The 15,695-nt window shown below is 41.4% G+C and overlaps 1 protein-coding gene across 2 annotated transcripts in view; it reads left to right on the top strand.

Annotated features, from left to right (window-relative positions):
- The first annotated feature begins 3,143 nt into the window (after positions 1-3,143).
- The window catches only part of TADA2A (transcriptional adaptor 2A), a 47,667-nt gene continuing 35,115 nt past the window's right edge, over positions 3,144-15,695 (top strand). For both annotated transcript variants that reach the window (XM_060082223.1, XM_060082222.1), the window contains exons 1-4: positions 3,144-3,200; positions 5,400-5,527; positions 13,476-13,582; positions 14,971-15,030. In XM_060082223.1, coding sequence (XP_059938206.1) covers positions 5,503-5,527; positions 13,476-13,582; positions 14,971-15,030 — 192 coding nt within the window. In that variant the 5' untranslated portion in view covers positions 3,144-3,200; positions 5,400-5,502. The remainder of the gene's footprint in view (positions 3,201-5,399; positions 5,528-13,475; positions 13,583-14,970; positions 15,031-15,695) is intronic.

Raw genomic sequence — 15,695 nt, 5'->3', positions numbered from 1 at the left:
TCCGCCTGCCAATGCAGGGGACATGGGTTCGATTTCCTGGTCCAGGAAGATCCCACATGTCGTGAAGCAACTAAGCCCGTGCACCACAACTACTGAGCCTGCGCTCTAGAGCCCGCGAGCCACAACTACTGAGCCCGCGAGCCACAACTACTGAGCCCACGTGCCACAACTACTGAAGCCCACATGCCTAGAGCCCATGCTCCACAACAAGAGAAGCCACCGCAACAAGAAGCCCGCGCACAAGGAAGACTAGGCGCCACTCGCCGCAACTAGAGAAAGCCCGCACACAGCAATGAAGACCCAACGCAGCCAAAATTAAATTAATTTAAAAATAAATTAATTAAAAAAATTTTTTTTAATTTAAAAGTACTTGTATACCAAACTACAAAGAGCCACTTCAGATACAGGAAAAATAAATATTAGATGAGGTAAAGTTTATAAAGTCTTTCAGTACTCAGGACATAGCAAGTAACTAGAAATGGCAGATAGTCATTTCCACTGGGAAGAAGGCTCAGAAACTGCACTTCAGCAGCTAAGCAGCTGAAGGGGAGCCTGTGGGGATATTTGAAGACAAGCAATGGCAGCCACATTACAGAGCCTGGACATCTTCTCTTTTCCTTGCCTGAGTGACTTCATCCATACCTTTGCCTTTACCTGCTCATTTTGCAAATATTTGTCCAGGATGCACTTCTGGGCACTGAGGTTACAAAGAAGACACACATCCAAAGAAACAATTCTAATATGGTTATAGCATTTTAGCCCTGGCTTCTCCTCTGAGCTCTAAATTCATTTATGTCATTTCCACTCAGATTGCAAAACAGACACCTGAGACAGACCTTTCATTCCTCCTCCAAATTTGCCTGATGTCACCACATTGCTGAAGGCAAAACCCCAGAAAAACACTGCCTTAATCACTGTTACCCTTACCCTCGAGGTGCATTTTCATTTCTCCACATCTTTCTTAAGCACAATGAATGACTAAATTGGGGCTTAGAATTCTAATGAGGGCCTAACATCAATTGAAGAGGAAGGGTAATTTCCAGGTGCTTGAACGCTGTGTTTTTAATGAATAGATCCCAGTATTATGTGGGGCTGTTTTTCCACAACAGTACAACATTGATGACTCATATTCAGTTTGTTGACAGTCGTGACGTCCAGATCTGGATAAATGCCCTAGCCAGACTCAAAAACTTTCAGTTTAGATGAGAAAGACATGAAGGTAAGTCCTAAAGGTTTGAACCCATTTTCTGTTTGTGGAGGTGAAGGTGTTGTAAAGGTGTAGCTGAAACATCATTGTTCATAAACCACCTGTTGAACGACTGCTGGACGATTAATGATTTAAAGGCCAATTTTTATGTTTCTACTATCTATTCTCCTCACAACTGCCAGAGTGATCCTTTTAAAACAAATCTGATTATTCCTTTGTTCTCAATCCTTCCATGGTATTCTATCACATTCTAATAAAATCTAAAGTCCCACATGGCTTACCAGATATACAGTCTGGCTTCTGCCTGTTACCCAACTAATTGGTTTAATTTGCTGTGCTCCAGCCTCACTGCTCTCCTTGCTTCTTCTCCAACATGCCAAGCAGTCAGGGCTATTTTAATTGCCATTTCTTTTCTCCTGGAACAGTTTCTCTCTAGAAATCCATACAGTTGCCTCCCTCATTTAATGATTAGATTTCTGCTTACAGTTAAGAGGACTTCCTTGTCTACCCCATCTAATAAAGCATCCCCTTTCTCCTAATTTTTTTTAAAGCTTGCCACATTACTGGGCATTAGCTATTATTTAGTAATATATTATGTGTATTGCTTAATGTCAATCTCCCCCCTTATTATGAGACAGACTTTGTTTTATTCACAGCTTAATTCCCAGCACCTAGAACACTCTTCTCATCAAATATTTGATAAATGAATAGATTTTCAGAATACATCAAATGTAAAACTACTCTAAATGTATTGACATGAAGCATAGAAAAATATCTAGAAGAATGTATAGCAAAATGTTAATTATCATGGTGGGAGCTGGTTTTCACATTATTTTTGCTCATGCAAATATTCTAACCTTTTTTTTTTTTTTTTTTAGTATGAACCTGTATGACTCAGATACTAAAAAATGAGTAAAGAGGCCTCACAGGCATAAAGTGTAAATGAATTCTATAAGAGGTTGGGCAAATTTATGAAAGAAAGACTTCTAAATAGATGTATTAGCATGATGGTTAAGCTAAACTGCTGTTTGAATCCCCTTCCCCAACACGGTCTAGCAGTGTGATCCCAAGTTGTTCACAAGGCAGAGTCTAAAGGTTTTCACCTGGAAAATGGGGACGATAATAATTAGTGTCTACCCCCATGAGGTTGTTTTTGAAGATGAAACGGGACCACGTATGTAACCCCCTTTGTACAATGCCTGGCATGCAGAAAATACTCGACAAATGGCAGCTATTATAATAGTTAGTAGTAACAAGAGATGTTGGGACATACCTAGCCCTCAAGATTGACATCAGAGTGGACCACCACATCCTCTCATCATTGCGCCTCAATCTGGGCCCCTGAAGCCCAAAGAGGGGATGGTTCTTTCCAAAGAAGATAATTTCGACGTTCCAGAAGCATCTGAATCAAACGTACCCTGTGAACCCTTAAACCATTCAGGAAGTCTGGTTAATCCAAGAGCAGCATTGCAAGACCCGGCTCCGAAAGGCGACCACCGCTCGCCGTCCTTGGGCCCAGTCCCTTAGCCTCGATTTTGTTCGAGGCTGCAACAGAGGTGAGGGGTGGGAATGTTAGAAAACACAAAAGCGGGGCAGTACCGGCCCGCTCCAGCTCACCGCACTCTAGAGCGGCTCAAACGGCACCACGCACCGGCAAGCCTGCGGCAACCAGCAACGCGCCCCCAGGGAAAAATGATTACTCGTCCGACTCAAAACTCAGACAAGCTGCACAAGGGCCCAGCCTCCAAGGCCTCTGCCAGAGGCCAGACGCTAGCGCACGGCTAGGGCCGGGTCGGGGACAGAGGGAGGGGCGGCCGTGGATGCGCAGCACGCGGCGAGGCCGCGACGGCCGGGGCGGGGACGGGGCGGGGACTGGGCGGAGGCGGCGAGCGCGCGGCCCGCTCGCGCCTGCGCCGCGCGAGAGCGAGCACGCAAGCCCAGGGCGCGCGCGCCGCTGGCGTTTCCTTGGCGCGGAGGAGGGGAGCGAAGTGAGGTGAGGCACGAGGCGCTGCAGGGCGGGCGGCGGCGGGGCGTGAGCCCCTGTCTCGGGACAAGGGGGAGGCGGGGATCGTGAGGTGCGGCGGGGTTGGGGGCGGACTGCGGGCCCCGGCGGCGTCGGCGGCGAGGGGGGCGAGGGGGGCGAGGGGGGCGAGGGGGCGGGCCACGCCGCGCTGTGGGGGAGGGCAGCGTGGGGCGGGCCTGAGCCCTGAGGCCCCGCCCCTCCGCGGGCTGACGCGCCCCGCCCCCTGGGCGGCGCCGCTGGGTCCCAGCCTGGCTATTCCTGTCTCTGCTGCAAGGGAACACGAAATCCCGCTCTTAGCAGACCCTGGTTGACGTTACCCCTTGTTTTCAAGTAGGCCTTCCAAGTAGATATTTCGGGTCTGTTTTAGAGGTGAGGTGGTCTGAGGCTCCAGTAGAATGACTTGCCCGAGATCACACGGTTAATAAGGAACGAAGTGAGGTTTCGAATCTTGTCCGCAAAACTCCCAAGCCTGCGCCTGTCCTCCGCACCACATCGAATGCTCTTCACGTTCCTTCCCTCCTCCTCCCAGTAACTTCTTGGAATTTGGCAGATGTTAATGTGGAACTAGCATCCATCCTTTCATGGATGGATGCTAGTTCCACATTAGCGTCAGAAATGTCTCTTGTGTGAAGAAAGAGGAAAAAAGAAGATCCTGCTTATTGCAATATTGCGCTTACAACGTGGAGTGTTTGAGACTGTATACATCCTTTACTTGACCATCTCTACTAACCTCTGTTGAAGTGACGCTGCTGTTCACTAACTGTAAGATATTGTGCAAGTGACAGTCTTTCAGAGGTTCCTTTCCGTTCTTAAAAAAGCAACATGCTTCAGAAGGTTGTAAGGATTCAGAGGCAATCCACATACAGTGATACCACAGTACCTGGCATATGAGAAATATTCAGTAAATGTTGCCCATTATTTCATTATTGAGTGCATAATACCCCTTACTAAGCGCACTTTTCTTCAAACTCATTTTCCTGGGACCAGAGCAGAGGGATAACTACTCCAGTTCATCCTGGAAAAGACAAGTTCATTGACAGTTTTATGTGAGTGTCCCATATAGTTAACGATGAATTATTCCCCAAGCTAAAACTATCAGGTGCAAGAAGTCACTGCAGGAGAACTAAAGATGAACTAACCTTTTTGTAGAATTAACAGTTATTTGTCTATTACATTTGTGTTATTGAGTTCTTTCCTCTTGGCACTGTGCTTAGTACTTTAAGACATACAAATTTGTATTTGATGTAGTCCCTGCTTTCATTTAGTCTAGAAATGGGGAAAATATGCATTCAGAAGTGATTCTCACAAAGTGGAATGTGAAAAATGCCCAAAATAAGATAGATAAAAAGATATGGGAGTACAGAGGGAGGGGGGATGTTTTCATGGCTTAGTGTGAAATATGAGTTCATTTATGTCTTCAAAAAGATAACTTTATATATAGTACATACCTATTAAATAGCTGTTCAAAGAATAAATTAGTGAACAAAATGTATGTTGTAATAGATAGGATTCCTTAGTTTTCTAGTAATAGACGTTCATTCAGATTAAAGTATTACTGGAAAGATAGAGAAATGAGAAAAAACAAACAAACAAACCTAAACCATTGGGCTACCCTTGGGGATGGGAATCTCAAGAGCCAGATCTCTTGGACCAGATTCTTTGGCTAGTGGATGAGCTCTAATCTGCCCTCTCTCCTTGGATACCTTACTCAAGATTCAGCTTTCGGTAAGAACAGATCTGGTTGCTTTAGCTGCTGTGGGGCTGGGGGGTGGAGTATGGGGATTTGCAACCCCACGAAAGCCATATGAAATGTGGGAGAGTCAGTTTCCCAAAGGAAGGAGGGCTAAGGAGAAAAGTGAGGCCTGGCAGAGAAAATCAGTTGTTGTTTATTAGAGATATGTAGCCTTTGTAGGGGGCTTACTATGGGCCTGGCACTATGGTACATTATCTATGTGGATTTTGATATTTAATCTTCAACAACTCTAGAAGGTAGATATGATTGTATCATATCCATTTTACAGAGGAGGGAACAAGCTTGTAGAGATAAACTAATTTGCTTAGCCTTACAAAGCTAGGATGTGGTACAGTTGAGTAAGTTGCATTATGTTCTCTCTATCTTGTCCCTTTAAAGTATTTCCTCATCCATGTGCCACTTTTGTTTGTTTATAGGGGGGGTCGTCAGCTTTGGTGTCTGCATTGGCCAGTTCTGAAATCTCCTTGAAGGAGCCCTACATTGAGGAAGATCAAAGCAGCAGTCTTTGCCAACTGGGGAATGGACCGTTTGAGTTCCTTTAGCAGTAAGTACCATGGGAACAAGTCCCAGGTGAATATTAATAGCAAACTGAAGTGGAAGTTGATCAAAGAAGAAAAATAAGCACTTTGAAGATGAAGCCATGTGAATCTGATCCTAAAGGAATGAGTATCAAATCAGAATAAAATCAACCACTACTACTGAACACATGATACAAAACAGCACATGACGCTCAAGGTCTTATAAGAAAATTAAGCTCAGGTGGGCCACGCATAATATGATTAACCAGTAGTTCGACTGAAAAAAGCAGTTGAATTTCTCTTTAGAATCAATAACATATTTCAGGCGCCTTGGTAAGAAATAATGTCAGTGGTAGAATAAAGGAAATGCTCCTGCCCCTGCTTTTTTGGCACTTGTATTCTAAGAGTAAACTATAGTACAGTAATAGTGCAGAGATTTATGGCGTACATGTGAAGTAAATCCAGGCAGCCACAACTATGGAGGAAAAAATACACTTTTTCTTTTCTTCTGAAGATAAGAGATTTGGCAGAAATAGAAATCCATTGTCAGATGTTAGTAGTGTCCCAGTGAGAAGAATCAGAAAGTCACTTTTGGGGTGTATCCTCCTCAGCAGTTTCTTCCTCCCTCCCTCCCTTCCTTCCTTCCTTCCATTTACTTACTTTGCTTTTGGCTATGCCAGGTCTTAGTTGCAGCACGTGGGACCTTTTAGTTGCGGGACGCAGACTCTTTGTTGTGGCATGCATGTGGGATCTAGTTACCTGACCAGGGATTGAACCCGGGCCCCCTGCATTGGGAGCGCCGACTCTTACCCACTGGACCACCAGGGAAGTCCCTCAGTAGTTTCTTAAAGGGGCTCTAATTTACTCTCTCATCAGGCTCCCTATATATATTTAGGACAGAATGGAGTCTTCCAATACATCTAGTTCAGATCTTTCATTTTTCACACAGAGAAAGAGCCTAAATGAATTATCCCCATGCTGGGAGTGTAAACTGAAACCACTCTCTCCCCCTTTTCAAAATAATTAAAAAATAAAAAATAAATTTTTTTGGAATATTTTTAGGCTAAACTTTAAAATTTTTAGTTGGAAATAATTTCAAACTTACAGGAAAGTTGGAAGAATAAGAGTAGTACAAAGAATAGCCATAGGGCCTCCCTGGTGGCGCAAGTGGTTGAGAGTCCGCCTGCCGATGCAGGGGATGCGGGTTCGTGCCCCGGTCTGGGAGGATCCCATATGCCACGGAGCGGCTGGGCCCGTGAGCCATGGCCGCTGAGCCTGCGCGTCCGGAGCCTGCGCGTCCGGAGCCTGTGCTCCGCAACGGGGGAGGCCACAACAGTGAGAGGCCCTCATACCGCAAAAAAAAAAAAAAAAGAATAGCCATACACCTTTTGTAAACCTTTTACTCTATTTTCATAGTTCTCTATCTATAAATATACATATTTATTCACATATATATGTATTTATAAGTAGATATACATACCCCATATTTTTTTTTCAGAATCTTTCGAGGGCTTAGGGACATACCTCATGGCCCCTAAGTACTTTAGTGTTTATTTCCTGAGACTAGGGATATTCTCTTCTAACTTCAGTACATTCTAGCCTCAGTAGAGTTGCCAACCTTAGTAAGTATAACACTGATAAAATACTCTTATCTAACCTGCCATCTGTATTCCAGTTTTGTCAGCTGACTCAATAATGTCCTTGACGATGTTTTTTTTCCTTCCCATACAGGATACAGTCAGGGTTCAGGTCTTGCATTAAGTTGCTGTGTCTCTTTAGCCTCCTTTAAACTGAAGCATGTCCACAGCCTTTGTCTTGAGTGATGGACACTTCTGAAGAATACAGCCACTTTCTCCCCTTTTTAAAACTAGAGGCGTCTCATTTTGGGTTTGTCTGGTCTTGCTCTATTCCTCATTAGCGATGTTAATTTTGAAAACCCAGTCAAGGTGTGCGTTTGAGTTCTTCACTGTTTAATGTCTATTTTTTCCCTTGCGTCTAATAAGCGACCCATAAGGAGACACTTTCAGGCCATAAAATATCCAGTTCCTCATCAGAAGTTCTCCCTAGTTAGCATCCATTGATGATTTTTGCCTGATCCAGTCTTTACTACGATGGCCGCGAAATGATTTTTTCCCCCGCATCCAGCACTCTCTCCATATTTACTAGTTAGCACTTAGCATTCTACTATAATCAAGAGACCTCCTCTTTCACTTATTTATTATAAGTATGAACGCATGAATTCCTTTATTTTCAGTGGTTTATAATTCATTATCATACTTACTTTGGTTCTCAGATTGTCCTAATTTGACCACTGTGAGCCCCTTCAAGTTGGCTCTTGCAACCTTGTGACATGCCCCATCGCTTTTTTGAGCATCTCCTTACATTTTGGCATGGCTACGTGTTCGAGGTGCATCTTCTACCTCCCATGCCCCAGCCCTAGAATCAGCCACTTCTCTGAGGAGCCCTTGGTCCTCTTAGAAAGGAATGACATTAGATACCAAGATATGGCCATTGCTTATTTCTACTAGAGTATCTTGGCATCTGGGCCTTTTTGGCCCACAGCGCTGGGAAATACATGGTAGGTATACGCTACATACATATATACCAGTATATGTACATAGTTGCATATACATGCATATATCCATAGATGCACTTTCTTAGAAATCATGAGTTCACACTGATAACCTCCAGTTCATCTTCCTAGGCTCTTTTCTTGACCCCCCACCCCACCACATTCCTTGTTTGTGTGTCCTTTCCTCAGTGAAAACCCTGGCTCCCAGCATTAGCACTATTATTCATTTGCTCAGTCTTTTAATACATCCAGAATTATTTCAGAATTGCTCTGTGCATACCACTACATAACACAGACCCACTTCAACAAGTTCAGGATTTGTTTGCAATTCTCGGCATCACCCAAGACTGAACGTCTGTTGTTAAATGTTCATAAGTTACCTGGATTGGTTCTTTTTTTTCCCCTCCTCATTGTGGCTATGGTATTCCTTTGAAATACTTTTGGGTTCATCTGTTCGTTCTGCTTTCAGTTTTCCCTTCCCATACTTAGTGGATTAATTTTCTAATTTGTGGAACATAAGTATGCTTCCAAAAGTCAAAGCTATGCAAAAAGTTATATTTGGAGAATTGTTGCTCCTTCCTAGTTCTCTTCCACTCCGTTCCATTCCCCCTCCAACCCTTTGTAGGTATCCAACTTCATTGTTTTCTTATTTACCTGTCCTTTATTTCTTTTTGCAAAGACAGACAGATGTGTATATGTTTTTGCTTTTGTTTTCCCTAATTTTTTCCTGAAAAGGTAGCATACTGTGTATGCTCTTTTGCATCTTGCTTTTTTCACTTAATTGTATCTCCTGGAAATACGATGCTGCTTTATAGAGATTGTTATTTTTTTATAGTTGCATAGTACTCCATTATGTGAATGTACCATAGTTTGTTCAACTACTGTCCAGTACTTGGACATCCAAGTAGTATTTTGCAGTTAAAAAGAATGTTCTAATGCATAACTTTATATTGTTGGAGGTGTATATTCAGGATAAATTCCTAGAAGTGGGATTTCTAGGTCCAAAGATAAATGGATGCATTTATTTAGATACTGCTAAATTCCCTTCTATAGAAGTTGTGCCATTTTGCATTCCCATCAGCAATATATGAGGATGCCTATTTCCCCACAGTCTTCTTAAGAAAGTATATTATCAAGCTTTTGAATTGTTGCCAATCTGATGGGTAAGAACTTATATCTCAGTGTAGATTTTTCTTATTATGAGTGAAGTTGAATGTCTTTTCATGTTTAAAGTCCATTTTATCTCTCTCTTTTTTTCCTAATTATCTCTTCGTGACTTTCACAGTAGGATTTTTGGTCTTTTATTTTCCTCTCAATTTTAAAAAGTTCTTTCTATATTAAAGATGTTAGCCCTTTATGATATGTTTACGAGTATTTTCTTCTAGTTTATTTGCTTTTTTAACTTTGCTTATGGTGTTTTTCGCCAAAAACGAGCTTTTTGTTTGTTTTGTTTAGTCACATTTATTACTCTTTTATTGCCTCTGAAGTTTGAATGATGGTAAAAAGTCTTTCCCTCCTCCTAGGTTACAGAAAAGTTCTGGAATCCTTTGTGAAGGACACTTTGGCTATGTGTATCAGAAACCCTCTGTACACGCAACAGTTCTAGTTCTAGGAAAATAGAAATCCTGAGGAACAAATTGTGAACTGTTATGTGTACAGGAACGTTGATCTCAGCATTTTTTATAATAGTGAAAAACTGGAAACAACTTAAATATCCACCAATAGGAAACTGGTTAGATTAGTGGTTCTCAATCTTATGAGACCCAGTGATTTCTTTTTATAATGTTTTTAAAGCCCCTTTTACTATTTGGAAATGAAATACATAGATAATATAACATATCTATGCCCATGATTTCAAAGAAAAATAATGCCCCAGGACTTCCCTGGTGGCACAGTGGTTAAGAAATCTGCCTGCGAATGCAGGAGACACGGGTTCAGTTCCTGGTCCGGGAAGATCTCACGTGCCATGGAGCAACTAAGCCCGTGCGCCACAACTACTGAGCCCGTTCTGTAAGCCCGCGAGCCACAACCACTGAAGCCCGAGTGCCTAGAGCCTGTGCTGCGCAACAAGAGAAGCCATCTCAATGAGAAACCTGCACACCACAACGAAGAGTAGCCCCCACTCGCCACAACGAGAGAAAGCCTGTGCGTAGCAATGAAGACCCAACACAGCCATAAATAAATAAATAAATTAATTAATTAAACGATAATAATAATGCCCTAACTATACTATAAAAGATAAATAAAAGAGAAGTAATGTGTAATAAATAATGTCATTTATAATAATATGTATCAATATGTTTAGACATTACAGTGGAAAACATAATGCCTTTAGTCAGATGCTTGTACCCATAGGTCAAATCACTGTGCATATTACAACTACAAATGCACAGTGATTCACATGTGTTGTAGTGGTGATGACTCAAATACCACAAGCTTGAATAACTCTTAGTAAAGTTCTGAACAAAACAAGGTAGAATCTCCTCTTGACGTAATGCAGTTGCCTTCCTGGAAAATTCAATACATATTAAAACTGTCAAAAACATTTTGTTTTATTTAGTATGGAATTATGTTCCAGGTCATGAGCAAGTTTTCACCTACTTGAATGTCTGGTGGGACATTTGAAAGTTGTGCAGGAGACTGGCCAATTCTTTGTTGTGTAGGAATATCTTGAGTGTTGAAGGATATCTAGCATGCCTGATCCCAGCCTGCTAAGTGCCAGTAGTGCTCCCTAGTCATTGTGGCAACAAAAAAGCATCTCCTCAGTTGTCCATAATGCCTTCCTAGGAGGCAGTTGAAAGCCATTAGGTTAGATTAAATAGATATAATGGACTATTATTCATCCATTAAAAACAGTGAGGAAGATGTATGTGTACCATCATAAAAGATCTTGACAATATATTATCAAGTGAAAAAACAGGCTATAAAATGTGTGGTATCCCACTTTTGTTAAAATATACACTCATGTACGTAGAAGAAGGGCTGGAAATCAGCATGTTGATAGAGGATGACTTATACTTTTTATTGTCTAAAATTTTTGAAACCATAAATTATTTTTACAAAATAATTTTATCTTTTTTTTTTAACATCTTTATTGGAGTATAATTGCTTTACAGTGATGTGTTAGTTTCTGCTTTATAACAAAGTGAATCAGCTATACATACACATATATCCCCATATCTCCTCCTTCTTGTGTCTCCCTCCCATCCTCCCTATCCCACCCCTCTAGGTGGTCACAAAGCACCGAGCTGATCTCCCTGTGCTATGCAACTGCTTCCCACTAGCTAGCTATTTTACATGTGGTAGTGTATTTTGTCCATATTACTCTCTCACTTCGTCCCACCTTACCCTTGCCCCTCCCCGTGTACTCAAGTCCGTTCTCTACGTCTATCTTTATTCCTGTCCTGCCCCTAGGTTCTTCAGAACCTTTTTTTTTTTTTTTAGATTCTATATGTGTTAGCATACAGTATTTTTCTCTTTCTGACTTAGTTCACTCTGTATGACAGACTCTAGGTCCATCCACCTCACTACAAATAACTCAGTTTCGTTTCTTTTTATGGCTGAGTAATATTCCATTGTATATATGTGCCACATCTTTATCCATTCATCTATCGATGGACACTTAGGTTGCTTCCATGTCCTGGCTATTGTAAGGAGAGCTGCAGTGAACATTGTGGTACATGACTCTTTTTGAATTACGGTTTTCTCAGGGTATATGCCCAGTAGTGGGATTGCTGGGTCATATGGTAGTTCTATTTTTAGTTTTTTAAGGAAATTCCATACTGTTCTCCATAGTGGCTGTATCAATTTACATTCCCACCAACAGTGCAGGAGGGTTCCCTTTTCTCCACACCCTATCCAGCATTTATTGTTTGTAGATTTTTTGATGATGGGCATTCTGACTGGTGTGAGGTGATACCTCATTGTAGTTTTGATTTGCATTTCTCTAAAAAACAATTACTTCTTGACATGAGGGTTTAAAAACTCTTTAGGTCAGTCATTGGCCAATTTTTTGTCGTTATTGTTGTTGAAGAAAGTTTGAGGAAAGAAAAGCAAGCTCATATCATTAAAAGAAAAGGATGTTAGGGCTTCCCTGGTGGCGCAGTGGTTGAGAGTCCGCCTGCCGATTCAAGGGACACGGGTTCATGCCCCGGTCTGGGAAGATCCCACATGCCGTGGAGCGGCTGGGCCCGTGAGCCATGGCCGCTGAGCCTGTGCATCCGGAGTTTGTGCTCCGCAACGGGAGAGGCCACAACAGTGAGAGGCCCGTGTACCAAAAAAAAAAAAAAAAAGAAAAGGATATGAGAAAGAAGGTAATTTGGTAAAAATTGACATTTAATATAAAATAATTTTTGTTCTTCCATGTCAAAATTTTAAATGGGAGAAGTGGGGTAGTTGCTGTTCCACATGTTTATTTTGAAGCTGCTGCCAGAAAGATTACCTTTCTTTCCTCTGTCATTTTTTTCTCCAGGTGTTCATTTAGAAGCAAAAGAAAAGAACAATATCACCACTTACAGGAGGGAAAGGTGCCTTGAAGAGTGTTTCTTGGACTTTAGGAAGGAAAATGCTATTGCAGAATGTGAGAAATTCTGCCCCAGGCCAAACAGATTAAATCCCTTCTCTACCTTCAGAGCCTGTTTTCTTAGACTTCTGTTGATCACAGAGAACAACTCTGCTAGGTTGCCCTGACTCAAGAGTGGCAGAGTTTGGGGCAGCCAGGGACACACACATCTGTATTTTTATGACTTTAGAGAGTTTGGATTATACTCCTTGCCTTAATATTGCAGAGACAGTACTGTCATTAGAACTGGAGGAAGGTCTGCTCCGTTCTCTGCTTACTGTGGGAGAAAGGGAGGGAGCTGTCCTGGGTGTAACTCCCAAATCAAATATAAAGTAGTACATCCCAAGACATGTTTAAAGGGTTTTTCTTTACCAACTTTTTATTATGAAAAATGTCGAACTTATAGAAAGTTGAAAGAACAGTACAGCAATTATTGCCCATTACCCAGACCCAGCAGTTATTAACATTTTGTCAGATTGGCTTTATCTATAACTATATATGTGTTATGTAGGTATGTGACATTATTTTCCCCTGGGAAAATAAATTGTGGGCATTATGAAACTTCCAGTTAAAACTTGTGTTTGTAAATTTCTCTGCAGGGGCAGTATCTACTTAAATGCTATTTAAAACAGTAGATACACTGCAGGTAGGAACAAAGCTGCCCTGAAATAAAAAGGAACATAATTTTTGTTTTTTCTTATTTGGAATGAGCTCATCTTGTCTCCATGAACTTTTCAGCACAGCTTACTACCTTGTGTAATCATTTGCAGATTTTCACCTTCTCGCATTTAAGATAATCATAAGGTGTTTTGAAGCTATTATATTTTTCTTTTTGTTATAGATGATCCCTCTGATAAGCCGCCTTGCCGCGGCTGCTCCTCCTACCTCATGGAACCTTATATCAAGTGTGCTGAATGTGGGCCACCTCCTTTTTTCCTGTGCTTACAGGTAACTCTTTAAGGGGAGGCTTGCCTAGTTTTATGGATATAGTAAATTCAGAGATGACTATCAATTGCTCAGAGGACCATAACTTATTAAGTCTATTTTTTTTCCAGTCAATATTGAATTACACATTTTACCAGTGAAAAATTGGAGAACAGAGCAGGATGGATGAGATAGACTGTTGAATATTCCACTTCCCTGTATCAACCTAATGCTGTTTTTACCAGTAAATTTCAAGTATTGGGACTACAGGAAATAGAATTGGAGGATTATTCCTTTTGATAGCACCTATGACACTGTTTTTTGTCTTACTGAAGAGTGATGTTTGGGCAGGTGACAAACCAGGGAACAAACTATTTCGTCGATGATGGTGGTAACAGCAATACTAATGATAAGTGCTGGGCTTCCCTGGTGGCGCAGTGGTTAAGAATCCACCTGCCAATGCAGGGGACATGGGTTTGGGCCCTGGTTCTGGAAGATCCCACATGCCGCAGAGCAGCTAAGCCCGTGCGCCACAACTACTGGGCCTGCACTCGAGAACCCGCTAGCCACAACTGCTGAGCCCATGTGCCACAACTACTGAAGCCCATGCACCTAGAGCCCGTGCTCTGCAACAAGAGAAGCCACTGCAATGAGAAGCCCGCACACCACAACGAAGAGTAGCCCCCGCTCACCGCAACTAGAGAAAGCCTGTGTGCAGCAACGAAAACCCAACACAGCCAAAAATAAATTTTTTAAAAATTGTTTAAAAAAAATACTAATGATAAATGCTTACTCTGTGCCAGGCACTATCTTGAGTACTTGGCATGAATTAACCCTTAAATCATAACTACAACCCTAGGAAGTAACTATGATTAGTATCCCTGTATTATAAAGGAAACTCAGGCAAAGAGAGGTTAAATAATTGGCTCAGGGTCACACAGCAAATACCACATTTTATCAGATCCATGATGCTATTGATTAAAAGAAACATCCCAATTTCAGAAATGTTAAAGTGTAAAAATGGCTGATGGAAGTTGTAATATACTTTTTATTGTAAGATGAATCCACATTTCAGAGTTTTAAAATATGAAATAATACATGTCTTAGAATTGCTGAAATAAGCTAAGAGCCAGGATTCAAATTTAGGCAGTCTGCTTCCAGGGCTTGTGCTTTTATAAAAGGAGGAGTTGTCCTAGGAAAAAGTCTTTTTTTCAGATCATTGTTTTTCTCTGTGAGGGCCATTGAAAGGCTGCGACCATGAACTTAACCTTCCTGTTGTGGCTGCAGACAAGACTAAATGAATTCTTAAAAACTCATCACAAGAGTAAAATACCCCCAAGCCATCTTTTATCCTTTAAGAAAGCATTTCAAAACGTAGCTTTTTGGTAACTTAATTTTCTTTTCTTTTGCAGTGTTTCACTCGAGGATTTGAGTACAAGAAACATCAAAGTGATCATACTTACGAAATAATGGTAATGATAAGTTGTAGGACTTTCCCTTCATTTTCAAGTATTATACTGGGAATTCGTCTTTCTTTTTTCTTCATCTGCAAGTATCTGACGTTTCTTTCGCCCACTTCTGGATTAGGTAATCATTGTGTAATAAGCTTTTTAGGGTTTTATGGATCTTCTAAGGCATGTAAGTCCAAAAAATCATTTTATATACTCAGATTTTTGGTTTAAATTGGAAGGAATTTAAAGGAAGTGCTTTTTGAGATTTACTAATATAAGGATCAGAGGTTTGTGGTTTTCTAAGTTCATTGACAAACATGTAGTAAATGTGTTGTCGCTGTGTTTGGCTAATGGTATTTTTATGTGTTTTTTGTGGGCAGTGGTGATATTTATATCTGGCACTCCACCTCCCCAGCCTTGGGGAAATGAGTTACCCTTGGAGAGTTAAGTTGTAAAATGGAGGTAGGGTGAATAACATAGTAATATACAAAATCATTTTGAAGAGGTAGACTGACTTATAGGCCAGAAAAAGACTGGGCTGTAATTTGATTGTTTGCCACCTCTAAAGAAGGAATGAGAGGCAGATGTTGGTAGTGTCCTTCCAATATCTAGCCAGAGGAACGGGCACTTTAATAAGCCAAAGTGAATATCTGGTATGCTTGACAGGTGTATATACAGTACCTTTG

The sequence above is a fragment of the Mesoplodon densirostris genome, chromosome 18 (genome assembly GCF_025265405.1).
Source record: "Mesoplodon densirostris isolate mMesDen1 chromosome 18, mMesDen1 primary haplotype, whole genome shotgun sequence".
In the NCBI taxonomy this organism is placed as follows: Eukaryota; Metazoa; Chordata; class Mammalia; order Artiodactyla; family Ziphiidae; genus Mesoplodon; species Mesoplodon densirostris.
The sequence above is the reverse complement of the archived record's forward strand: the minus strand, read 5'-3'. Positions and strand labels throughout refer to the sequence as shown.